We start from the raw sequence: 27,845 nt of genomic DNA on the forward strand, positions 1-27,845 counted from the left end.
AGAGAGAGAGAGAGAACCAGGAACAGACATCATCTAAACCTGCTGCTGAAAACATCCTAATGGATTACCTTTACAGAGAACCGGAGAAGAAATCCCAGCAAATGTACCGAGCTTTAAGGGATAAACAGATGTCACCAACCTGTTAGGACTCATGACCCTTTCCTTGCTCTAATCCCAAGCCCATTTTTTTCTTTTTTTTAACTGAAGGTAAATAGCTGACATTCTCACCTTGACTTTAAACCTGGGACTTGAACTCACCAGGCAGACAGAGGGGTGGACTCCTGGTTCCCTACCTGTCTGAAACAGATTGGACAGACTGTGTGTCCAGGAAGCAGGTGGGGACAGGGGTGGCTGAGGGCGCAGGCTGGGAGTTTTGAGAAAGCCAGAGTGAATGCTGAGAGTAGGCTACTTCAGCAACAACCCTCCTCAAACCAGGCACAAAAAAGCACCCTCCCAGCCCATGGTCCAGGTCCTTCAACACTAACTCCTTAATTTTAAAGAGTAGCCTAATGGCAGGTAAAGACTGAGGGACATCATAAATTTCTTAAATCGCTTTCAGCCAGGGAGGCAAAAGAACAGCACTGAACGAAGAAATCATGTTCTCCAGGTTACTCATTACTATTGAGGAGCCTGGTGGCACAGTGGTTAAAAAGATTGACTACTAACTGAAAAGTCGGCTGTTTGAATCCACCAGCAACTCTGTGGGAGAAAGATGTGGCAGTCCATGTCTGTGGAGATTTACAGCCTTGGAAATCCTATGGGGTTGCTATGACTCAGAACTGACTCCGTGGCAGTGGGTTTTTTGGTTTGGGGTTATGGAGACATCACGTTTTCTATTATTCTTCTAGCGAATGCATTCTATTTCGTTCTTTTCCTGGTGCTAAACATCACATTGTGTAAGATGCATTAAACAGGCTCCCACTTAGATGAATTTTATTAGTTTTCCAAGCTGCGTCAGTGCCCAAGTCTAGTATGGGAGCAGGTTGATGCTCTCATGAAGATCTAAAATCACACATGGTCCAAGACAGGGAAACGGACACAGGGAGTACTTCCTGGGGTATGGCAGGTCAACAGACAGGTGAAGACAAATACCTCAGGGTGGGCTTCTGATGCCCATGCATCTTTGTTGCACACCATGCAAACTCAGCTTCTGTGCTCTGGCAGGAGCTCAAGAGTCTGAAGTCCTTCTATGCAGATGTTTTTACCTCCAGATTTCATCAAACTAAAAGTTGCTGTCCCCAGGGGTGAGTCAGGATTCCTTTTCTTTATTGACGCTACGGGGTTGTTCGCTATTCGGTAAGTTTATTACTCACCTTCAAAACTGCACACGTTTCCAGTCCACTGTCCATTACCTGCGGTACAGATGTCCCGGGACGTGATTTACATCGAGACCACCAATGCCACCCTCACTCTCAGCACACTGCCTTTCTGCCTCTCTTTTCTACTCACGCGACGACATTTAGAAAAACAGAGAGGAAGATAAACATACCTATCCCCATCCCCCAAAACTGGCAAAATGCCTTTTAAAGCTAAATGAAAATGGCTTTGGGGTTATCTGCTATTTGGGATGATATGCTAATGTGAATTATTTTATTCAACACTCACAACAGTCCTGTGGAATATGAGTTAGTATTCTCATGCCCAGCTTACAGATGAAGAAACTTTGACTTGGAAATGCTAGCTGACTTGGGTCTCACCACTAGTAAACACAGGTTGTCTGACCCCATGAACCTCTGCCTTTGCTTTTAATCGCTCCACTATGCTGGCTCATCGTGGCAAAGCCAGTCGCCTATTAGAGGGGAACATGAACCCCAGAACTGTGAAGCCAACACCATGGGACAGACAGAGAAGGGGCTCAAAGGAAGGCGCTATTTTCACTTCCTTGGCTCCCCCAACCATCCAAGCTCCTGCCTCCTGATACTGCCACTGCTGGCCAGAAGTTGGGCCCAGGAGGTTATATGACTTATCCTGGTGAGAATCCTTACTCTTTAACCAGATTGTGAGTAACTCGGAGCTCCTTGAGGGCAAGAGCCAGTCTTGGGGATCAGCAGCAGCCTTCAGCCCGGGAGCAGCTACCTCAGTGACTAGCATTTCCCTAAATGCTGATTTGTACTATATTTGCTAAAACAGTACATGCAATTACTGGGAAATATCTGGGTTTCAATCAGCTTTTTTGGAGTGAGTCAAAAGCTTTTGCCACTTTGCCCCTGGACACCCTTTTAGCTCAGTACTGAAGTCACTCCTGAGGTTCACCCTTCAGCCAAAGATTAGACAGGCCCATAAAACAAAACAAAACTAAAGAGGCACACCAGTGCAGGGGCAAGGACTGGAAGGAAGGAGGGGACAGGACAGCTGGTAACAGGGAACCCAAGGTCAAGAAGGAAGAGTGCCAACATGTCATGATATTGGTAACCAATGTCACAAAACAATATGTATACTAATTGTTTAATAAGAAGCTAGTTTGTTCTGTAAACCTTCATCTAAAGGACAATAAAAACAACAACAAAACAAAAAGCTCTTGCCTCTTGATACTACATAAAGTATAAGGAAGTGGATATACTCCCATTTGACATGTATTATTCTGTGGTAACCCTCTGGCCACACCTGGGACATTCGCTCTGCAGATTCAGGTCGGTAACCTGCATCCTACCAGGCCAAAGATTCCTTCATACTCTCAGAGCTACAGGTTTGGGGAAAGGAAGACATGGACTGGGAGAAGCTGTTCTACTCTGAGTGCCCTTTCTTCCCCAAAGCCTCCAAGTATAAAATCTCCACTCTTCCAGGGAGCAAAAACAAAAGTCAACCAGAACAGCTGCTAGAGGTCTAGCAAAATTCTGTCTTATTCCTCACACAACCTTAAACACTGTAACAGGGTCCCTGCACTCACCCACTATCACCACCAGAGTCATACAAGGCTCAGCAAATTCACCTGCCTGGTCCCATGCAGGAAACCCTAGTGGCACAATGGTTAAGAGCTATGGCTGCTAGCCAAAAGGTCAGCAGTTCAAATCCACCAGGCATTCCTTGGAAACTCTGTGCAGCAGTTCTACTCTGTCCTATAGGGTCGCTATGAGTCGGAATCGACTTGACAGCAGTGGGTTGGTCCCATGCAGACCACCTCCCTTCAATTCAAAAGACTCTAACCTGTGCCAGAGCTTGGGGATGGGAATCCCTTGAACCCACATTTAGTCCCCGGCCCTTAGAAAATCAACATTATTCCATTTCCATTCCTTCAGCATCCAACAAACACTTGCCGAGCTCTTGCTAGGCACTAGGCACTCAAAGAAGAAATGATGTGACTGCTGTCTGAACCAGTGCAAGGGAACAATGAAATGACAGGCACACAGACCAGTGTGGCCTGTCCTTCAGCCTATCATCCAGCAGTGCAGGCCCCTCACGGGATCATGTGAGTCTGCCTCTCATTCACCCACTCAGTCTCACAGTGACTATGATTTAAACAACAACTAAACAAAGCTTTTCCTATCAAGTGGGTGGAAGAGGAGCTGAGAGAACACATGTGGAAATACAGGTGCCCTCTAAGGAAGATGACCACGGCTGAAAGCAAAAGTAAAGCCCTTCAGCTAGCCTTTTCGGGTGACTTGGAATCAGGGTTTTAAATAAAGCCTTCTCTTTCCTGAAGATCCTTCCCATCTGTGAGTCAGCAGACCTTCCAGGGCCTCCTGGCACACCACCTTTCCTCATAAAGGCTAAGAAAGCTATTAGCTTCCGAAGATATACATCCTAGGACCAGAGGATACTAAAGAGCAAAAACCCAATGGCGCTCAACACACCTAGACTCTGAAGAGGACTGCCAGCCCCTCTAAACTGCCAAGCGTTTCCTCCGTCCCCTGCATGCTGCTTTTCTGGAACCAGATTCTTTTTTGCAGGATGAAACCGTAATCCATCCATCAGCAGCGTCCTCAAAAACTACTGTTATAACCGTGATTTAAACAGACCCAGACGCTCTGTCTAGACTCCCCTTAGACACCAAGGATCACCTGCAGGTGTCCCTCTCTGTCCAACCTTCCTGGTCCACCTGTGGTTACAGAGCCCAACCCTGGAGGAGGCCAGAGACCTGCAGGCATCTCCCTCATCATAATCAAGTACATCCCTCATTTCTCCTGTGGGGTTGATACAAAAACTGGGCTTTCATGTTAACTTTGTAGGCACAAGACAAGACCTGATTTCCTGGTTCTCGTGGGACCCATTCACAGAGAGACTCCAAAGCAGTTTATCCACCGGTAGGGAAAAGTCTGGGTGTTAGTTACTGTCCAAAATATTTTTAAAGCTTTAAATCTTTTCTATTTGCAGCAAATTGCAGGTGTGTGGCTGATTCTGAAACTCGCTGGTGTGCATCTAAGGGCTAGAGCAGAAAGCAGGCTCTTATGGGAACCCACTCCACGCCCTGGAACACACACACCTGTGCTTTTTTTGACTCCTCATAAAATACAGGGCATGGCATTTTTATATATGAGGCAGTTGCATTTACTAGAATTTTCCTTGGGACCACACCCAGACACAGGTTATGGGTGAAGGGACACAGTCTGTATGTTTTGCTTTTCCCATACTCCATGGTCTCGGGAGTTTTAAAGCTGGATTTGATGATCAGTGCCTGTGTATGGTTAAAAGTTTCTTCACCTCAAGCAGTTTGCCCTTTGTCTCTGGTCTTTGTAAAACAACCTTTAAGAGTAGCTGAGCTATGATGGCCACACCTGACGGTTAGTACCAACAGGTGGGAGCTGGTCTGGGAGCCCACCTGGTAACCAGTAATGAGCGTGTGGGCTGGCTGACAAACGCCCAAATACTGAGGCTCAAAGAAGCTGAGGGAGAGAATCCTTGAAGGAGAGCTTCCTGGGGAGGACGTGCCCTCTGCTTCAGGGACCTTTCAAGCCTTGCCCGAGCACCTCTTCCTGTTGCTCCTGAGTTATCCCTGAGCCGTATCCTTTACCTTAACAGACTATATAACCAGAAGCATAGGCTGTGAGTTTTGCATGACATTGCAGCAAATTACCGAACTCAGCAGAGAAACAGAAAAGTGCCGTAGGGATGGGAGCTGTTAGTGTCAGACATGATGGAGAAGTTAGAAAGCAGGGATTATTGATGTCCGCTTCCTATTGGTGTTGTTAGGAGCCATTGAGTTGATTCCTACTCATAGCGACCCTACGTACAACAGAAGGAAGCACTGCCCGGTCCTGCGCCATCCTCACAATCATTGCTATGTTTGAGTCCCCTGTTGCAGCCACTATGTCAGTCCATCTTGTTGAGCATATTTCTCTTTTTTGCTGACCCTCTACTTTACCAGGCATGATATCCTTCCTTCTCCAGGGACTGGTCCCTCCTGATAACATTTTCAAAGTATGTGATACAAAGTCTCGCCATCCTTGTTCTTAATGAGCATTCTGGCTGTACTTTTTCCAAGACAGATTTGTTCCTTCTTCTAGTAGTCCATGATATATTCAATACTCTTAGCCAACACCATGGTTCAAAAGCTTCTTCAGGCTCCCTTATTCATTGTCCAGCTTTCACATGCGTGTGAGGCGATTGAAAACACCAAGGCTTGGGTCAGGTGCACCTTAGCCTTTAAAGTGACATCTTTGCTTTTTAACACTTTAAAGAGATCTTTTGCAGGAACCAGTTCTTGTGCTGATTCTTATTCACAAAATTATTTGTTTAGCGTGTAAGCTCCTTTCTTGGTTCTTCCTCATCTATATGACTTCCCTGGAACTCACCAAGTCGCTCCCTATTTCCTGGACTAGGGTCGAACCCCAGAGACAGGGGATGCGCAAAGCAGAGGGAAGTGAAATAGAAAAGCAAGGTCGGCAGGAGATTTGCAGCCATGTCAGGTCACGCAGTCAGCCATTAGCAGGGTAACCAACCAGTTTAACAAAGACAGAGAACACCCATGTGCTCCTGCCTGTACACACACACTCAGAGCCTGGGAAATGTTCCACTTCTCCAAAGCTTACAGGATGCCAGACACTTGAAATTTTACAGATGTTAAAACAAACTTGAAAGGCCAGAGAACAAAGTAACTTGTATTTTGTTCTTCCTTAATGGAAAACATTTGTTCCTTGGCTTTGCGGGGCGGGGTGGGGCGGGGGGAGAACAATGCGTTTCCAATTTCAAACCATCACCCTCTGTATCAAAAGACACAGTCTGGTGACAACCGGGGGCTATCCTGCTCAAAAAAGGGTTTCTGAATGCAGCAGGTAAAGCTTGAGACCTAAAGCACTGGAGGGATTCCTAAGGAGGGGAGGCAATTACATTTACTCATAGGTATCCTAAAGGAAAGCAGACCTACCCCAACCCGGGGGAAGTGAGGCTGGCCAAAGGCCCCCACCTGCACAGAACACTCCCCAGCAGCTTGCCGCTCCCCTTGCAAGTCTGATCATTAGAGTCACTCACAGAACAAACACCCCTGTGGCTAAAAGAGATGTAAAACAGAATTTAACAAGTCTGTCTTGGAAGAAGTACAACCAGAGTGCTCCTTAGAAGAGAGGATGGCAAGGCTTCAACTCATGTACTTTGGACATGTTATCAGGAGGGACCAGTCCCTGGAGAAGGACGTCACGCTTGGTTAAGGCAGAGGGTCAGCGAAAAAGAGGACGACCCTCAATGAGATGGACTGACACAGTGGCTGCCACAATGGACTCAAACAGAGCAACGATTGTGAGGATGGTGCGGGACCCGGGCAACGTTTCGTTCTGTTGTACACAGGGCTCCTATGAGTAGGAACTGACTCGATGGCACCTAACAACAACAACAGCCAATTCTTTCCATGGCAAAGTTTTATTTCCAGAAGGTCCTTATCAAAACACACACGTCAACACATCGGCATCCTGAAGTGGACGGACTCGTCAGTTTGGATGCACTTCACCTCGGAAGACACATCGTACAACACATCGGCACCCTGAAGTGGACGGACTCGTCAGTTTGGATGCGCTTCACCTCGGAGGACACGTCGTACAACACATCGGCACCCTGAAGTGGACGGACTCGTCAGTTTGGATGCGCTTCACCTCGGAGGACACGTCGTACAACACATCGGCACCCTGAAGTGGACGGACTCGTCAGTTTGGATGCACTTCACCTTGGAGGACACGTCGTACAACACATCGGCACCCTGAAGTGGACGGACTCGTCAGTTTGGATGCACTTCACCTCGGAGGACACGTCGTACAACACATCGGCACCCTGAAGTGGACGGACTCGTCAGCTTGGATGCGCTTCACCTCGGAGGACACGTCGTACAACACATCGGCACCCTGAAGTGGACGGACTCGTCAGTTTGGATGCGCTTCACCTCGGAGGACACATCGTACAACACATCGGCACCCTGAAGTGGACGGACTCGTCAGTTTGGATGCACTTCACCTTGGAGGACACGTCGTACAACACATCGGCACCCTGAAGTGGACGGACTCGTCAGCTTGGATGCACTTCACCTCGGAAGACACGTCGTACAACACATCGGCACCCTGAAGTGGACGGACTCGTCAGCTTGGATGCACTTCACCTCGGAAGACACGTCGTACAACACATCGGCACCCTGAAGTGGACGGACTCGTCAGTTTGGATGCACTTCACCTCGGAGGACACGTCGTACAACACATCGGCACCCTGAAGTGGACGGACTCGTCAGCTTGGATGCACTTCACCTCGGAAGACACGTCGTACAACACATCGGCACCCTGAAGTGGACGGACTCGTCAGCTTGGATGCACTCCACCTCGGAAGACACGTCGTACAACACATCGGCACCCTGAAGTGGACGGACTCGTCAGCTTGGATGCACTCCACCTCGGAAGACACGTCGTACAACACATCGGCACCCTGAAGTGGATGGACTCGTCAGTTTGGATGCGCTTCACCTCGGAAGACACGTCGTACAACACATCGGCACCCTGAAGTGGACGGACTCGTCAGTTTGGATGCGCTTCACCTTGGAAGACACGTCGTAGACCCTTGCAAAGGAGGAGACTTGGGGAAGTTTCAGAGCATATGCAGGCTGGGAGACCCCACCTCCTCGCCGCGTAGTTCTGTGAGCGGCTTCCAGCCTCCCTCTCCTCCCCGTAGGAGATGGACTGGTCTATCTAACTGGCAGGAGAGCAGAAGTGGAATTGATCGCTAGAACTGCACAACTGTGGCCTGAGTCCCCGTCCTTTCTCCTGATGCAGCATTCGGCTTTTCTCACAGCGGCTAAATGAAGGTCTTCCCTGTGGCCGCAGTCACCCCACAGAAGGCGCACAGCTGTTGCCACAGAGTGGGGTCCGACTCATGACGACCCCGTGTGTGTCAGGGTAGAACTGCACTCCTTAGGGGTTTACCTTTTCAGAAGTAGACCATCACCAAGCCTTTCTTCCAAGGCACCTCTGAGCGAACTCAAATCTCCAACCTTTCTGTTACTAGCCAAGTGCTTAACTGTTTGTGCCACACAGGGACTCATAAACCAGTGGCCATCAAATCGATTCTGACCATGGTGGCCCCATGAGTGTCAGAGCAAAAGTGTGCTCCATAGGGTTTTTGATGGCTGATAAGTAGATCAACAGGCCTTTCTTCTGAGATACCTGTGGGTGGACTCGAACCCTCAGCCTTTCCTCAGGGGGCAGAGTTTAGGGAGCTTCGTCTTTGACTCTATAAACGAGCCACATTTTTGGCTGGTCCCTCTGCCACCAACAAAGCTGGCACTTGGATTCCCATCCATGCCTATATCCTATTTCTCAGCTGGCTCCAGGCTGAGAGGTGAAGAGCAATAGTACTTATGTGGCTTCAATGCCAACGATGGGTCTCCGTGGGCTGCTGCTGGGCGGGGAGCAAGAGCGGCTGAAGAGCCCTGTGAGGGGACCGAATGGGAAAAAAGAAGCTTGAGGCCACTTTCATGACCTGGTCCAGCCACGGACATGCACTTACTGCTTTGTCTTTCCCAGCTTCCAGCAGAGCGTCCAGGCAGCTAGCTCGGCTCACAGTCAGATCAAAAGTCAGTTTCTCAAGCCAACTGATGGCAGCGGCTATGGATTGCTTGGTCACAGGAGCGGCGTTTTCCCGCCATTTCACAGGCTCTTGAGAAACCCTGAAAGTAATCACATGGGCTGTCACTGGCCAGTGGTCAATGCTACGGGGGATGTCAGCCACCAGCCTCACAGCTATGGGCTACTGTCGCCAGAACTGAGAAAGAAAGAAGCAGCTCCTCCAGCCCTCTGAAAAGTGACCAACAAAAAGAGTGAGCTGTTCTAAGGCACATTTACAAAGCACCCTTACCGTAAGCTGAATGGAAAAACAATTTTTTACGTGAGAAGAAAAACCTCAAAGAGGTAAACATTAACCGCAAGTGTTTTTAAAAGAATGAAGGAAGTTATTTCCATAAGCCAGCAGGTTTATATGTGACTGTCTTCTGTCAATAGTAAATTTATAAGAATGCGGATATAATATGAAGATTTGCAAACTAGCAGTAATTTTATTACTATAAAATTTTATTTCTACTGCTTTCATGACACAGTTTTCACCATCTTGAACAATTCCTACCACTTACCCTCTTTTTTTTTTTTTTTTTTTTTACCCTCTTAGGATCAGAAGTAGCATGGTTTTGAGCTCATCAGAGCATTATTTTTTAAATCCTGAGAAAATGTGGTCAAACCGTTGAGGCTTAGCAATGACTGGTGGACCCTCCCCACCTCCTCAGTGCCCCATGCCCACTCCACCCTAAAAAGCAGAGACCCGAATGTATTAATCTCTGCGTATAGGACTGCAGATGCAATGAACCTGGTTTGTCCCTGGATCCCACCTTTACAGGCAGAGGCTGTCTGGCGCTTGGGCCAACTCTGCTGAGGCTTCTCTGGGTAGAGAATCTGGCTGAGTAGTACACATCCTGTGGTACACACACCTGCGTGAGCCAGAACCCAACGGGGCTGCCTTGTTGGTCCAGGTCTGGCAGGTCTTCTGCCTCTGACAGGGCCCAGTCTTACCACTTTGCTATGGCTCTCTGTTAGTGGAAAGCATTTCAGCTTTTCTTCCCTGATAGGTTCCCACCTTACGCAGGTTCCAGCTTTCACAGGTTTCACAGTATATTAAAGAAATCAAAAGCTTCACAGATTTAACCATTTAACCCTTTCAATAATGGATCTGTGACAGAAATAGGAACCTGATATAACACTATTAGGCAGCATCTCCAAAGATTTCATCTTTTAGCCAAAAATATTTTACTTAAAAAGGAAAAACTCAATGAGATACATGCACCCTCTTAACCAGATGTTTCCCATCAGAAAGGTGCAGCCACTGGTCCAGATGAGGAGTTGGCGCTAAAAGTCCAAATTCTCTTGAATCTGAGAATCCGTAAATAATTGACTGTGAAAACTCTGAAATACAGGAAATCCTGTAAAACCAGCCACCTGCTGTTCTGATTAAAGAGGCCAGTTTATAGGGGAGGTCGACCTGAGTTACAAGTTCAGTCTAGGGGAGGTCGACCTGAATTACAAGTTCAGTCTAGGGGAGGTCAACCTGAGTTACAAGTTCAGTCTAGGGGAGGTCAACCTGAGTTACAAGTTCAGTCTAGGGGAGGTCAACCTGAGTTACAAGTTCAGTCTAGGGGAGGTCAACCTGAGTTACAAGTTCAGTCTAGGGGAGGTCAACCTGAGTTACAAGTTCAGTCTAGGGGAGGTCAACTTGAGTTACAGGTTCAGTCTGGAAAGACAGTGACACCTGTGACAAGCCTGAATTCATACCCAAGCTAAAGTCTAAAACGAGCGAAGGGATTCTATGGTCAGTTTATGCCCAGCATCACTCAGGTTCTTATATTTTGCCCTTCTTATGGCTGAACAGGGAGCCCTGGTGGCGAAAGGGTTAAGAGTTTGGCTGCTAACCAAAAGGTCGGCAGTTTAAATCCACCAGCCACTCCTTGGAAACCCTATGGGGCAGTTCTATTTTGTCCTGTAGGGCCACTATTAATCGGAATCGACTCAATGGCAACAGGTTTTTTACCATTGAAGAGAATTGTTTCTAAATCTCTTCTAACTTGAAAATGCCACATGCCAAGCAGATCAAAAGTTGTCTAAGATTTATTCATTGTGGTTTTCCTCCTAGAATTGTGCGTTCTAGGGAACAAAAAGATAGTAGCTCCTCCCTCTCCATAGAGCTAACTGTGTTAGCTATGCTATTTAAGTCCAAATACCTTAGTGTGTACATGACTTGTGAAATTTCCCTGAAACATCCACTTCTCACAGGAACTCACCGTATCATGTTGAACTTGCTAATGTGAACCACCTGCTCCTGGAGAACCATTGCCAGAGCCTCTTGGCACAGGTTAAGCTCCTCCTCTAGCATGTTGCCAAAATCCAGCACTATGGTGACGCACTGTTCCAAGATGACGCCAAACACCTGCCGGCTCTGGCTGGTGAGCCAGTCCATCCGCTGCTTGTAGCTCTCTGCCGCTTGCGTTAAACGCTCCACAAGCTGATGGATCAGTTCTGATTTAGCTGTCAACTTAATGAAAATAAAAGTAAGAAATAACAAAACTTTTGCCAAAACAAGCCATCTGAACACAGCGCTGCGGGGAATACCAGACAGCATTTCGCCATGGCCTCTGCTGTCAAGAGTTGAGTGCAAATAACTTTTTTTAATGATCTTCAAGACCCTACATAACCCAGGGGACAGTGTTCCAGTCTCTCAACTGAAAAACCTTAGATAATTCTCAGCCGAAGGAAAGACGACAGCGTGATCTATTCAAGAGAGGGTACTCTAAATAAATATGTTTCCAGGTTACGTTTTATCTTCATACTTACAGAATTATCTCTATCAGAAAATGCTCAGGGGCACGTTCAAGGAATTAGCAGAAAGTCGATTCTGACTCATCATGACCCTGTAGGACAGAGTAGAACTGCCCCATAGGGTTTCCAAGGAGCGGCTAGCGGATTCGAACTGCCAACCTTTTGGTTCGCAGGCACAGTTCTTAACCACCACGCCACCAGGGCTCCAAGATGAGTAAAGGCAGTTGGAAAAATAAGTCTCACTAAAAAGCTTTGCTAAGCATAACATAACATGTCCGGAACATTTCTGAAGATGCTTCTAAATGTGCCGGCCCATCTGCCTGGCTTCCCAAAAGTCAGGCTGTCACAATTACTCAGTCTCCTGCTCACCGTCTCTGTCCTTGTGGCCTCCGGCTCTCAGGATCCCTATGCCTGACCCATATCTGCCAACAGCACCTCTAGGGGCTGCCCTGGAAGGCGACAGAGACTAGCAGGAAATCTCCTGTGTGCGCCAATCAGCCGTCACTCCCACAGACTACACAAGGCCAGAACTGATTCTTAAAACTCTAACAGCCTTTCAGGGTGTTGGGAGGTAAAAAACATAGAAAAGGCGTAAGAAAAAATATTGCCCTATTCTGTGGAGAAATAGATTTTAAAAGAAGATCTAGTAAATTTTTTTTAACTTTGACAACCTCCAGAACACCCCAGATGCCTAAATTGTTGAGAAAAACGTGTTTCTGGAACATATACGTTCACATCTTCATACCTTGGCTCCTGCCATCCCCTCTGCCTTAAGCCCCATTGATTCCCCATCCCCGTGTGACTCCCAAGCTCACTCCTGAAACTCCAGCATCACTTCCCTGCCGCTTTCCACGGCTCATTAGGGCAGAATTTCTCACCTCTCCCAACCTGGCTTTCAGAGCACGTACACCACGTCTCTACAAGGACACCTAAGCCAGTGTGGGACCGTATCCTGGGTGGTGCGGAGTGGTGTAGGATGGTAAACAGATACACGTTTTTAATAGCTACGTATTAGTTCTAGTGTGGTTCAGACGAAAAACACACTTAGCACACAAAACTCAAGATTCTATAGATACTATTGCTTAGGACCAGACAAGGTTTAAGAAGTAATATAAATTTTTCAAATATTAGAAAATAGTGGTACAAATATCCATAAAGTGACATGCTGGGCCTGTGTCTTGGTTACCTAGTGCTACTATAACAGAAATACCACAAGTGGGTGGCTTTACCGAACCAAAAACCAAACCCATTGCCGTCAAGTCAATTCCAACTCATAGCGACCCTGGAGAACAGGGTAGAACTGCCCCGTAGGGTTTCCAAGGCTGTAAACCTTTATGGGAAGCAGACTGCCACATCTCTCTCCTACGGAGTGGCTGGTGGGTTCAAAGAGCCGACCTTGTGGTTAGCAGCCAAGTGCTTTAACCACCGCGCCACCAAGGATCCTGGGTAGCTTTAACAGAAATTTATTTTCTCACAGTTTAAAAGGCTAGAAGTCTAAATTCAGAATTCAGAGTGCTGTCTCTAGGGGAAGGCTCTCTCTCTGTCCACTCTGGGAGAAGGTCCTTGTCTCTTTTCAGCTTCTGTTCATTGGCTCCTCGTGATCTTCATGTGGAATGGCAACTATCTTCTCCTATCTCTGTTTCCCTAATCCGCCCCTTTTATATCTCAAAAGAGATTGACTCAATACTCCCCCCTACACTAATACTGCCTCATTAACATAACAAAGAAAAGCCATTCCCAAATGGGATTATAACCACAGGTATTAAAAAAAAAAAAATCCCATTGCCATCAAGTTGATTCCAACTCACAGAAACCCTATAGGACAGAGGAGAACTGCCCCATAGGGTTTCCAAGGAGCATCTGGTGGATTCGAACTACCACCCTTTTGGTGAGCAGCCAAACTCTTAACCACTGTGCCACCAGGGCTCCACCCACAAGTATGGAGATTCAGATTTACAACACATATTCTGAGGGGACACGATTCAATCCATAACAGTGGGTGTGTCCCCAACAGTCTGTAAGCTCCCAGTGGGTGGGCTGGTGTCCTTCATGCCTGTTTTGCCGGCACCTGCACAGGGCCCAACACGCAGCTGGGGCACAAGAACCACGTGTTGAGTTGTTGGGAGAGAAGGACTCCAGTAAGAAGTGCTGCCCATTTGCGCTCTCCTTCTACCTACAAAGCTGCCCTCGATGCCCAGGACTTCTGCCAAGGAACAGCAACTTGCCTTTGGCTTTCAGCTAACCTCCATGTTATTTCTTTTTTCCTTTATTTTCGAGGCAAAACTAAATGTTGATGTGCAAATATTTTCATCTCTGGTCAAGAGCTTCATGCGCTAACCTCGACGGGCTAAGTGCTTTCATCCCCAGCTCCTTGGCGGTGATTTTTGTCTCTCTACCGACAGGAATTTTTTTTTTTTTTTTTTTTACCGACATGAAAGGCCACATGTGGCCAAAGAGAACTTCCGGCTCTGGAAAGGCCTCGGCTCTGCTGCACCACCCACTAAGCAGCACCAGCCTCCGCACATAGCCCGCTCCCAGACCTCAGCACCATGTTACAGAGACCTGTCCACAGGAACTCAGACTTACGTTGTACACCCTGCCATCTTCTGCTCGGCAGAACTGCAGAAACAGGCCATCAGCATACCGAGAAGCCACAAGTCTCCCCAGAGAAGTCACGTAGTCTGTATTTCCATGGAGGAAAACAACCGAAAGAGTGCATCAGCAAAGCTGCTTATTTTTATTTCAAAATGCTTTATTCTGGCATCATTCAAATTATATCTCCAGTGACATCAACAACCTGTGATGCTTCATACTCAGCTCTAAATAATGAAGTATTTCCAGTACAACTATTTACGACACGTGTAAGCCATCAGTGCAGGAAAGCGTAGGGAGGAAGAACGAGGTTTGTTTCTTGGTTCTTTTGTCCAGAATGATTAAGGCAGAGTTTAAAAATGCAACATAAAAATTACGTTTAATTTCTAAAAACTTTTATTCATGGCTTAGTTTTCAGAATGTAAGAAATTAAACTTGACTGTTATCTATTATCCTGTCAAGTGGGGGTTCAGGGATAACTGAATAAGCACAACAAGCAAGATTGAGAAGATTCAGACAGAACGTAGGAACCACGAGACCTTCCTCTCACGAGAGTATGTGCCCAGCTGCTCCACACCCATTTACAAGCATTTAGTGAGCACCCACTAGGCACCGTGCTTACAGCATGAGAATACAAAGTTGAAGAAAATATATTTCTATCCCTCCAAGGAACAAACAGAAGGCTACACAGGGGCTCCAAGGACTAAGCATGACTTGGCGGGCAGAAGATGAGGTGAGGCCTCACAGAAGATGCTTTTATGGTTGTTGTTAAGCCCCAAAGGTGGGAGAGAGAAAGGTGGTACTCTTGGTTTGAGTACTTCCTTTCTTCTGCCTTTCTAAGGAGGCAGAATTACAGCCTAGTTTGCAAAGGTAAAGGGACGAGGGTGAATTTTATAGCACCCCCGACCAAGCTTGGCCCCAAATTACCAAGGGTGATAAAATGTAAGCAGTCTTAAAGTCCAACTTTTATAATCATAAAGAGTAAAGAATGGATCCTTGAGTCCCATCAGCAATAACCCCACTCAATAAACCTCTCAAATGCCAAAACCTCTACTATCCCAAGATTTCAACTTCTTAACTAACTCTGATAAAGGAACTTCAAGTCACCAGCAACATTCTCTCTTTCTTTAATAGTTACCTGGAGTCAGCATAGAGGACTGTGTTTGAGAACTGGAGGAGACAAGTCTATGTAAGGCTCTGTAATCTGTACATTCTGAGTTCCACATCCAATAATGGTGGAGAAGATTTTATCAGCTAACCCTCCCGTAGGAAACAATGATAAACTCTGGACAAAATATAAAAAGCAGCTATTTAAAGGCACTGGAGAGCAACCAGAAACCCTGGTGGCATAGTGGTTAAGAACTACAGCTGCTAACCATAAAGGTCGGCAGTTTGAATCCACCAGGCACTCCTTGGAAACCCTATGGGGCAGTTCTACTCTATACTATATGGTCGCTATGAGTTGGAATCGACTAGATGACAATAGTTTTGGTTTGATATGTTGGAGAGCAACCAAGAACAGACAGAAACTAGAGGGGTGTCAATCTTGGAAGAAGGAACCTGACGCTGAAATTTGTGTTTACGTGGCTTTTTGTCCAAGGACATTTCCCATTTCATGTGGTTCGAGGTAACTGGAACGTAAGCAAAAAGTCTTAGTCTTACTTACTTGAGGAGTCATCCGATGGAGCTCAGGGCTTCCAGAATGGCTAGAAAGCGAGGGAAGAAATCCTGAAAAGTCGGAAGCTGAGGAGGGGGAAACCTCAAAACTTGCACATAAACTCTACCAAAATTCTTGACTCACCCCTGATCTACATATGCATGGGAGAGACTTCAGAGGGCCTGGCAGAAAGCTGCCCACTTCAGGGCAGACAGAGTTTGGTGTTTGAGACCAGCCAAGTTAACTGCTTGCTAGAATAAAAATCAGCTCTCCATCTATTAACTGATGGATAAACAAAAAGTGGTCTATCCATACTATGGAATATCATTTATCCATAAAAAGGAATGAAGTATTGATACATCTATAACGTAGATCAACCTTGAAACATTACACTAAGTAAAAGAAGCCAATCACTAAAGACGAAATATTGTATGATTCCATTTATATAAAATGTCCAGAAGAGGGAAATCTATAGAGATAGAAAGTAGATTAGTGGTTGCCTAGGGCTAAAAGGGAAAGGGGGCTATCCATGTGACAGCTAAGGGACACAGGGTTTCTTTTTTAGGTGATGGAAATGTTCTAAAGTTGACGTGGTTATGGTTGACCACGTGTGTGGATACACTAAAAACCATTATTTTTTATCCCAACTAACCTTTTTTACGGTAACTTGGTAACAGAGAATGAATACTCCAATTATTGGAGGGACTTTGGGGTCTTGAATCTTGTAGAGTCTCCTCTAGTTAATTTCTCTTTAATGCATAGCTTTCTTAACTTCCCTTTCTCCCCGTTCCCATTTCTGGTAACCACTTTCTTCTTTTGTATCAGTGAATTTACCTATTCTAGACAATTCATGTCAGTGGCAGAGTTTCGTTCTGTTGTGCGTAGGGTCGCTATGAATCAGAACTGACTCTACAGCCTCTGACAACGACAAAAACCAGATCACCCGGACCATCCATATTGCTGATATGGGACAAAGCTGCCAACAGAACTTGTGAAGGCTCTGCCAGAGTTTAGTCTGTCAGTGACTCCATACCCTATTGAAAGTTCTGAAAGCACTCTCCATTTCCTGAAAGCACTCTCCCTTCTCTAAAGGACCTCCCTCCTCTTGCTTTTGTTTATGAGCATTAAAAGTCTGATATAACTGAATCAACAGTCTACTATCAAAATGGCACTGGCCCAGGGCTGATGATAACTGCCATTTCTGGAGGACTTAACCACGTGCCAGGCACTATTTTAAGTACAATACTGACTCATTCAATTCTCACAACCACCATTTCAGGTAAGTTCCGTTATCGTCTGTATGTCACACCTGAGAAGAGCTGCAGCACAGAGTGCTGAACAGCTTGCCCATAGTCACCTAGATTGTACACGGAGCCCAGGGACATCAAGTGGTTCAGTGTTTTTGAGAGAAAAGCGCTGAGGGATTTCAACCTGAAGCACCGGGATCTTGTCTACAGTTGCAGAAATTTCTCCCTGCCCCATCTGGTTCAAGAAGTGCGAAATCCCTGGGCTTCTAGCCAGCCTGTGGGACCTGAGGCAGAAACGAGCCCTCTGAAAGGGTACGTTAGAGTAGGGAAGGGGAGGAGGGTAGCTTGAAGAGCTGACGCATCTTGCTGAAGTCACCCTTTTCCTTACACCGGCACGGGACCGTGTTTATTAAGCCTTTCCCACTCGTGACCTTGTTGGTGCCTCCCAGCAGACTGGTAAGGCAGACAGAGGAGGGCAGCCCCTCGAGCCCCAGAACAGTACCCTACTGCTTTGCTTTCCCTTCTGCTGCTTCCATAAGGCCGACTGCTGTCCACCTGCCACCCTTCTGCCCCACTTTCTGTCACCCATGTGGATCTGGGGCCAGAGGTTCCCTCCCTCCCAGCCCACCTTTGAGTAGAACATAGTCTCACTAGCTTCCCAGGCATCACTACCTGTGAAAGAGCACACAGCGCAGAGGGGAACAGCTAACAGCTGCAGCTGTCCAAGCTGCCAGTCAAGCTAAGGCTGGAAAAACGCCTCCTAGGGAACGCAGCAGCTCCCAGGAGAAAGCCGACCAGGATTATTTCTGATGTCCACTCCCATCCTTGGAGTCTGGCGCTCACGGCTGCAGTGCGTTTAGTGGGACCCAAGAGCCCTCTTTACACTTACTGTTTATATTCTTTTCACTCCTTTCCTTAATGTCCAGGTCAAGCCTGGCCTGGGGTCAGGGTTCTTTTAAGCACAGTCCCAGCTTTTTCTGTGAGTCTATTCTAGTCTGTGATATCATCCATTTACTTTTTCATGTAAACATCGACACCGCTCCAAATATTTACATTCTCCTCTTAATCAACCGATTCTTTTAGGGGACAAGGTCATATTCAAATTTTGGGTTCTTTCAACCCCACAAAATTGAAAAATGTAAAGTCTTCCAAAGGGCGCTCACGCTATTGTCATTGTTAAGTGCTGAAAAGCAGTAAATTTGTCTTTTTCTTGTTCCTCATGGTTCCCGCTGACCTGTATCTGACAGCCTGTCGGCTAACACGTGAGGTGACTCACATGCTGCACAGGAAGAAAAATGAGGGGAAGAGAAGCAACAAGCTGGGAAGAAGGGAGAAGGGGGAGACATTCCATCATTTCTCACTGTACATATGCCGGATGGTGCAGGACCGGGCAGTGTTTCCTTCTGCAGTACACAGGGTTGTGACGAGGCAGAACTGACCTCACGGCACCCAACAACAACAACCACATACATAAATTGGTACCTTGATTTTTACGGGCTCCCTCTTGCCTCTGCCCCAGAAAGAAAAGCAGAGTAAGACTGAGGGGAAGCTTGTCCAGCCTTACCCCGTACAAAAGCCTTTCCACCCAGCCTGTTGCTTAGCCCCCGACCTCGGAAGGACACCCCCGTGCTGACCCCAGGGCTGCAGTGGGATTTTAGCACTCCTCTGTGCCCAAACATCAGAATCTCAAGCGTGCCTACACTTGGCCCCCATTCAGCACACCCCTCCTGCCTGCCTCTCTCAGCTCTACACATCTGTGCCCCAAAGAGACTGGCCCCAGGCCCTGTATCTCACTAACACCATGGTCAGCGTGTCACCCAGAAAACCATACTCCCATGCATTTACATATCCCCGTGGGGAACAGTACTGCTGGGAGTTGAGAACCCACATTCTAACCAGCACATTTAAAAAGACATTGGACTATGACAGAAAGGCAGGTAACAACAGGAAAATAGCACGTTCTCCCTGAAACCACACACAGATACTGTCTTCGTCGATGGCCTCCAGAAGAGGTTTGTACATCCCAAGGAATAAGCAAGACATCTGCTGGGGTATGGATAAATATAAATAATTTCTATTTTTTATTATAATTTTATTTTATCTTAAAAGAAAGAAGGAAATTAAGCATCACTAGTACTAAAAAAAAAAAAAAAATCCATTGCCATTGAGTCAATTTCAACTATAAAGACCCTATAGGACAGAGCAGAACTGCCCCATAGGGTTTTCAAGGAGTGGCTGATGGATTTGAAGTGCCAACCTTTTGGTTAGCAGCTAAGCTCTTATCCACTGCGCTACCAGGAATTAGCAATACGTAGATTGACGATTGTACATTTCTGCAACACAAATAAATATACATATATTGGGGCACAGGATCAAAACAAGACTAGACAGCTGTGGTTTGGGGGGGCTTCAGAATTAACACTGCCCGCTCAAAGGCTAAAGCATAAGGCGTCACTGGACTTGCCAGCCAACGCTGTTTGCAAGTACTTTACCTTCACAGTGTGGGAATCCAATTTGTGATAAAATCTGTTTCAAGGTCAGCTTGTTGCTCTTAAGCCCATGCAGTTGAAGCCACTTCTCTGATGAGATGAGGCTTTGCCCTGCCACATCCGTTTTGGTGTTCCTCATTCCCTCCTGCTTCTGTGGCTGCTGCTCAGAGATGGTGGAAAGTAAGCCTGATGTCTCCATCTCAGGTTGAGGCTTTAAATCATACAAACTTCCTGTAAAGGCAATTGTCACACTCAAACTTCATGAAAGTTTGGGAACAATCCAACATCAACAGAACCAACCAACCAACCAACCAAACAAACCCATTGCCATGGAGTGGATTCCAACTCATAGTGACCCTATAGGACAGAGCAGAACTGCCCCATAGGGTTTCCACAAGCAGCTGGTGGATTTGAACTGCCGACCTTTTGCTTAGCAGCTGAACACTTAACCACTGCGCCACCAGGGCTCCAACAGAGGTCTGGTTTAACATAAATTATAGTACATCCATGCAGTTGAGTTCTAGGTACCAGTTAAAAATTACAGACGTGTATCTGTTAGCAAAGAAGAAGATGTCCACATAAATTGCTAAGAAGTAACCGTAAGATTCAGTGTCCATACGTGTACACATATATACAAGGAAGTCATCTGGAAAGATATACGCCAAGAGGTGGCATTATGTGTGCTTTTTGCCCTTTCTTAGATTGTTTAAATTTTTGCAGTATTTGAGCATTTCTAGAACAGGATTTACTTTTATAATCAGAAAATTCACAGCTCTTCCATTTTGGAAAACCAGCATTCTACCCTGACCCTTCACTACACATCAGTATTTCAATTACAATCACACCTGACATTTTGTTTCCAAAGCATACAAAGAAGATAAAACCCTGAGAGGAAATACACCTGTCCTACAGGTAGAGTGGCTAAGTGGAAGCTAGTGGCAGACTGGGAACCAGATCACAGTTCAGTCCAACTGGAAGACATGGGCTCACCTTCTGAATGGTTATCCTCTGGGACTTTACTCTAAAATTGAGCTTAAACATCCTGGCTCATGTAGCCAGCTGTTCTGGGATCAAATGGCTCAACCCAATATGCAATATATTAAACTTACCTAGGCCCACCTGACTATAGCTTAGCTAGTGTACACAAGAGGAAAGGGGAAGCCAAACATAAGGCAATCCTAACCCACTCGCTATAACTGGGTAAGGCCTGGTAACTTGGGGGAAAAAGTAGGAAGTTCTGCTGACCTCTGTATCCAGAGTTGGCAACGCACATAAATTTGTTCCGTGGAATGCGAAACTTTTCAAAAATGAAAATGCTCTCTTTTTTCCCGTTTCTAAAACTATAACTGACTTCCCTGAAACCCTCGGTGTTATGACATGAAAATTCAAACAGAAAAATCACTTGGACCCAAGCCAGGACAGTTTTATAATAAGTTAGAATTATTATTATCAGCAAACACTTATTTAACTATATGTATGTATGTGTAACTTAAACATAATACGTACTAACTCATTTAATCCGTATAATAACTTATGAAGTAGGTACTGCTATTATTCCCATTTTACAAATGAGGAAACCCAGATAGGAAGGGATTAACTAACTTGCCCCTGTTCTCAGGGCGAGGTGTGGCTGAGATTCTAACACAAGTTGTCTGGCTCCAGAGTCGGTGTTCCGTGGCCTTTATTATAACAGAAACAACTGCAGACTCTCTCCTTTGTTGGCGAGGCAGTGGGCTGAGCCCTTTGCATGTACGATCTCACTAGCTTTTCAAAACCTTATCAGTTACACACCATTAATGCCTCACTCACATTCGAAGAACCAGAAGGGCAGCGTAGAGAATTTAAGGAACTTGCTCCCACAGCCAGTAAGTGGCAGAAGCAGGAGTCAAAGCCATTTCTTATCCTCCCTGCCACTGTTATTAACTAACCTCCTCCAGCGTAGTCCTTTGGTACAAGTCTACAGACTGCATTATAATAGGACAGGATTACATTAGGGCTCCTGGGTCCTCCTTGAAGACAAAGAGCACTAACCTTTACTCTCAGAACTCAGGTTCAATAAGTGTCCTGGCCCATCATTTTCAAGTTTTTAAAGATAATGATCCTGGCTTAACATAGTTCATAAAGAAAACGTTCTACATCCTACTTTGGTGAGTAGCATCTGGGGTCTTAAAAGCTTGCAAGCAGCCACCTAACATACATCTATCTGTCCCATCACATTCAGAGCAAAGAAGAACGAAGAAAAACGAAGAATTAAGGAAAATATCAGTCCAAAGGACTAATGGACCACACGAACCACAGTTCCCACCAGTCTGAGCCCTGAAGAACTAGATGGTGCCCAGCTACCACCACCAACTGCTCTGACAGGGATCACAATAGAGGGTTCCAGACAGAGCAGGAGAAAAACATAAAACAAAATTCACAAAAAAGACCAGACTTACTGGTCTACAGAGAGACTGGAGGAACCCCTGATACTATGGCCCCTGGAACACCCTGCTAACTCAGAACTGGAGCCTCCAAAGTCCACCTTTCATCCAAAGATTACAAAGGTCTATAAAACAAACAGTAACATGTGAGGAACTGCTTCTTAGCTCAATCAAGTATATGAGGCTAAATGGGCAACTTTTGCCCAAAAGCAAGATGAGAAGGCAGGAAGGGGCAGGAAAACTGGATGGATATGGGGAACCTGAGGTGGAAAGGGGAAGAGTGCTGTCACATTGTGGGGATTGCAATCAATGTCACAAAACAATTTGTGTATAAATTTTTGAATAAGGAACTAATTTGTGCTGTAAACTTCCATCTAAAAACACACACACACACAAAAGATAATGACTCCATGTCCTGTGCTGCTGGCGTCTGCCCAGGCTGAGCACCCAGAAGGTGCTCTGTGGCTGTCCTGGGGCAACAGCCTTGTGGCAGTGCTCATGCCCTCAGAGATGGCCCTGTGTGTGTGGAGGCTGAGGGGCAATGCATGTTCAGCCTAAACATCTCACAAATGTCTACCTGCTTTATTATCAATACACGAAACTTCCTACAGCCTTGCTGGTTGCTGGGAAAGCAGTCTGGGCTATGCGGTGACAGACATCCTGTGATTCCTCTGAGTTTTGAATAATCACTGTCCCAGGAAGAATGGCAGGTGGGGTAGAGCTAAGTGATACATCCTGAGGCAACGCTCCCCCAGATGTCCTTAGATCCCTGCACACCACCATTCTGCCCGTCAGGGGCAAGACCACTCTAGAGACTCAAATAATGTGAGCAGAGGCAGAAAGGTTGACATGGATGCTTTCAATCATGAGGGAGGTTTCCCACAGAAGGACTGCTTTAAGGGGATGGTCACTGCTGAGAAGAGACATACTGCGAGTTCCCAAGAAGATGAAAGGAAAAAACAAACCTACCAAGTGGAAACTGAAACTACTAAGTTTTGTGAAAAGAGCCGGAGAAAACAGGGCCCATCTTCGGTGATATGAAGTGAAAACCACATGCTTGTGAAAGAATGGGAGGGAGCCCGAGGCTTTCCAGCACAAAAAGTGGTAGAAACCTTCAATCCAAGCAGATCACTTTTGCTTTCAGGCTATTCATATTTATCATTATCTCTTAGAAATAAATTTCTCCTGGTTCTTGTATTACAAAGCCCAAATGGGCTTCATCACCGTATTCCTGTCACCCTGTGGTACAGACAGAGTCCCTGGGTGGTACAAATGGCTAACACGCTGTGCTGCTAAAAGAAAAGGTTGGCGGTCAGAATCCACCCAGAGGCACCTCGGAAGAAAGGCCTGGCAATCTACTTTCCCCCACTTCGGAAGCCCCTAGGGAGCACAGCCGTCCTCTGACACACACGGGTTGCCATGAGTCCGGGTCGACTGGGCGACAGCCGCTGGTGTAGCCGGAACCAGGGAGGCCAGTTCTCACCAGAGAGGCTGAGTCCGGCTGGGAGCGAGGTGCGGTGGAAGGAGCGCTGGGGCAGGGGTTCGGACACGTCGCTCCTGGCCTGACCCTAGTCCCAAACAGTGGTGTCAGTCTGGGGAAGTCGCTGGGCTTCTCCGGGTGCGTGCCCGCAGCTCGGGATGTCACCAGATGCCACCACGGCGCGCCCGAAACCTCAGGGCTCTTTTGGAGGGAAGCCGTCGGGCGGAAGACAAGACCCTCCGCGGTCAGCAGCGCCCGCCCCGCCTCCGGGGGTCCCCCGACGCGAGAGGGAGGGCGACGTCAGTCAGCATCCGGCTGGTTGATGAAGCACCGGCTCCAGCGGCCACGGGCCCGCCTCGGCGCCGTTCCGCTGCTCTGCGATCCGCGCGGTGTACGCGGCCTGTTGACAGCGGTGACCACGCGGTTGCTAGGCGATGGCCAATCAGAGCGCGCCTCCGCACCCCGGCCCCGCCCACGGAGTGCGCGGGCCTAGGAGCAGAGCGCAGCCGGTGGGGCGGGGCTGGGCGGGGCCGTGAGGGGCGGGGGCCGTGAGGGGCGGGCCCGGAAGGGGTGGGCCCGTGAGGGGCGGGGCCGGAAGGGGCTTCATTTTAACCCTCAGGGAGAGCCATGTGGCGTCTGCTTCCTTAAAGATGGCTGTTGTTAGGTGCCCTTCAGTCACTTCCCTCATAGTGACCCTACGCACAGCAGAACCAAACACTGCCCGGTCCTGTGCCATCCTAACAATCCTCGTTATGCTCCGGCCCATTGTTGCAGCCACTGTGTCAGTCATCTCCTCGAGGGCCTTTCTCTTTTTCGCTGGTCTTCTACCTTACCACGCGTGATGTCCTTCTTCTGGGACTGATCCCTCTTGATAAAATGTCCAAAGCATGTGAGAAATGTCGCCATCTTCTCTTCTAATGAGCATTCTGGATGTACGGCTTCCAAGACAGATTTGTTTGTTCTTTTGACAGTCCATGGTGTATATTCAGTATGCTTCGCCAATGCCACAACTCATTGGAATCAACTCTTCCTCGGTATTCCTTCTTCACTGTCCAGCTTTCACATGCATGTGAGGCCATTGAAAACACCATAGCTTGTGTCAGGCGCACCTCAGTCCTTAAAGAGACATCTTTGCTTTTTAACACTTTAGAGAGGTCTTTTGCAGCACATTTGCCCAACGCAATAAGTCATTTCGTTTCTTGACTGCTGCTTCCATGGGTGTTGATTGTAGAACGAAGTAAAATGAAATCGTTGACAATTTTGATCTTTTCTCCGTTTATCATTATGTTGCTTATTGGCCCAGTTGCGAGGATTTCTGCTTTCTTTACGTTAAGATATAATCCGTACTGAAGGCTGTAATCTGATATTCATCAATGAGTGCTTCAAGTCCTCTTCACTTTCAGCAACCAAAGCTGTGTCATCTGCATATTGCGTGCAGGTTGTTAACGACTCTTCCTCCAATCCTGATGCCCCTTCTTCATATAGTCCAGCTTCTCAGAGCATTTGCTCAGCATACAGATTGACTAAGCATAGTGAAACGATACAACCCTGATGCACATCTTTCCTGACTTTAAACCATGCAGTGTTTCCTTGTTCTGTTTGAACATCTACTTCTTGGTCTATGTACAGGTTCCTCGTGAGCACAATTAAGTGTTCTGGAATTCCTATTCTTTTCAATATTATCCATAATTTGTTATAATCCACGAAGTGAAATGTCTTTGCATAGGCAATAAAACACAGGTAAACATCTTTCTGGTATTCTCTGCTTTTAGCCAAGATTCATCTGACATCAACAATGATATCCCTGGTTCCACATCCTCTTCTGAATCGGGCTTGAATTTCTGGCAGCTCCCTGTCCATGTACTGCTACAACCACTTTTGAATGATCTTCAGCAGAATTTTACTTACATGTAATATTAATGATATTGTTCGATAATTTCCAAATTCTTTTGGATCACCTTTTTTTGGAATGGGCACAAATATAGATCCCTTCCAGTCAGTTGGCCAGGTAGCTATCTTCCAAATTTCTTGGCACAGACCAGTGAGCACTTCCAGCACTACATCCTTTTGTTGAAACATCTCTACTGGTATTCTGTCAGTTCCTGGAGCCTTGTTTTTCACCAATGCCTTCAGTGCAGCTTGGGCTTCTTCCTTCAGTACCATCGATTCCTGATCATATGCTACCTCCTGAAACGGCCGAAAGTCAACCAATTCTTTCTGGTACAGTGACTGTGTATTTCTTCCATCTTCTTTTGCCACTTCCTGTATCGTTTAATATTTTCCCCATAGAATCCTTCAGTATTGCAGCTCAAGGCTTGAATTTTTCCTTCAGTTTTTTCAGCTTGGGAAATGCTGAGCGTGTTCCTCCCTTTTGGTGTTCTAACTCCAGGTCTTTGCACATGTCATTATAATACCTTGTCTTCTCAAGTCACCCTTTGAAATCCTGTTGCCAGCTCTTTTACTTCATTTCTTCCTTTCACTTTAGCTACTCTATGTTCAACAGCAAGTTTCAGAGTTTCTTCTGACATTCATTTTGGTCCTTTCTTTCTTGTCTTTTTAATGGCCTCTTGCTTTCTTCATGTATGGTGTCCTCGATGTCATCCCACAATTGGTCTGGTCTTCTGTTATTAGTGTTTAATGAAGCAAATCTATTCTTGACGTGGTCTGTAAGTTCAGGTGGAATATATTCAAGGTCATACTTTGGCTCTCTCATGGACTTGTTATAATTTTCTTCAACTTCAACTTCCATATGAGCAATTGATGGTCTGCTCCACAGTCAGCCTCTGGCCTTGTTCTGACTGATGATATTGAGCTTTTCCATCGTCTCTTTCCATAGATGTAGTCTATTTGATTCCTGTGTATTCCATCTGGCGAGGTCTACACGTACAGTCACCGTTTATGTGGTTGAAAAAAGATATTTGCAAAGAAGAAGTCGTTGATGTTGCAAAATTAGATCATGCAATCTCCAGCATGGTTTCTTTGTTTCCAGCTTTCACATTTCCAATCACCAGTAATTATCAATGCATCTCGATTGCGTGTTTGATCAATTTTAGACTGCAGAAGTTGGTAAAAATCTTCAATTTCCTTATCTTTGACATTAGTGGTTGGTGCATAAATTTGAGTAATAGTCATATTAGTTGGTCTTCCCGGTAGGCATATGGTTATTATCCTATTACTGACAGTGTTGTACTTCAGGATAGATCTTGAAATGTTCTTTTTGATGATGAATGTGATGCCATTCCTCTTCAATCTGTCATTACTGGCATAGAATATCATATGACTATTCAGTCAACAGCACTGGGTTTTCTGGGTTATTCAGTTAAGGAAACCCCGGTGCCGTAGTGGTTAAGTATTACACCTGTTAACCAAAGGGTGGGCAGTTCAAATCCACCAAGCGCTCCTTGGAAACTCTATGGGGCAGTTCTACTCTGTCCTATAGGGTGGTTATGAGTTGGAATTGACGCAGTGGCAATGGGTTTGGTTTTTTTTTTTTTTTGTATCCAATTAAAAATGGCCAATATCCATCCATTTCAGGTGACTAATGCCTGGGATATGGATGTTTATGTATTTCATTTCATTTTTGATGACTCCCAATTTTCCTAGGTTCATACGTCGTACATTTCACATTTTGGTTATTAATGGATGTTTGCAGCTGTTTCTTCTCATTTTGAGTCATGCCACCTCAGCAAATGAAGGTCCTGAAAACTTGACTCCATCCACATCATTAAGGTCGACTTTAAGGAAGCAGCTCTTCCACAGTCATATTTTGAGTTCTTGCCAACCTGAGAGGCTCATCTTCCAACACTACATCAGACAATATACTGCTGCTATTCATAAGTTTTTCTGGCTAATTTTTTCAGATATAGACTGCCAGTTCCTTCTTCCTAGTCTGTCTTAGTCTGGAAGCTCAGCTGAAACCTGTCTACTGTGTATGATCCTGATGGTATTTGAAATACCGGTGGCATAGCTTCCAACATCACAGCAACATGCAAGGTACCGCAGTATGACAAACTAACAGACATGTCCTTAAAGATTACAGCCTTGGAAGCCCTATAGGGCAATTCTACTCCGTCCTGTGGGGTTGCTATGATTTGGAATCGACTCTACAACAGTGAGTTTAATTTGGTATTTTAATTTTTACCTTCTTAAGTAAACAAATGGCTCAAAATATGTGCCAGTGATTTTTTAGTTACTAGGA

General features: G+C 46.2%; 1 protein-coding gene across 2 annotated transcripts in view; it reads right to left on the reverse strand.

Moving 5' to 3' along the window:
* Positions 1 to 24,015, reverse strand: part of VWA3B (von Willebrand factor A domain containing 3B) — a 223,956-nt gene extending 199,941 nt beyond the window's left edge. For both annotated transcript variants that reach the window (XM_049857248.1, XM_049857247.1), the window contains exons 1-5: positions 23,651 to 24,015; positions 19,748 to 19,975; positions 14,346 to 14,440; positions 11,225 to 11,475; positions 8,911 to 9,070 (exon numbers count right to left, since the gene is read on the reverse strand). In XM_049857248.1, the coding sequence (XP_049713205.1) occupies positions 8,911 to 9,070; positions 11,225 to 11,475; positions 14,346 to 14,440; positions 19,748 to 19,943 (702 nt within the window). In that variant the 5' untranslated portion in view covers positions 19,944 to 19,975; positions 23,651 to 24,015. The remainder of the gene's footprint in view (positions 1 to 8,910; positions 9,071 to 11,224; positions 11,476 to 14,345; positions 14,441 to 19,747; positions 19,976 to 23,650) is intronic.
* Positions 24,016 to 27,845: the final 3,830 nt, after the last annotated feature.

This window comes from Elephas maximus, chromosome 17, assembly GCF_024166365.1.
Source record: "Elephas maximus indicus isolate mEleMax1 chromosome 17, mEleMax1 primary haplotype, whole genome shotgun sequence".
NCBI classification, from domain to species: Eukaryota; Metazoa; Chordata; class Mammalia; order Proboscidea; family Elephantidae; genus Elephas; species Elephas maximus.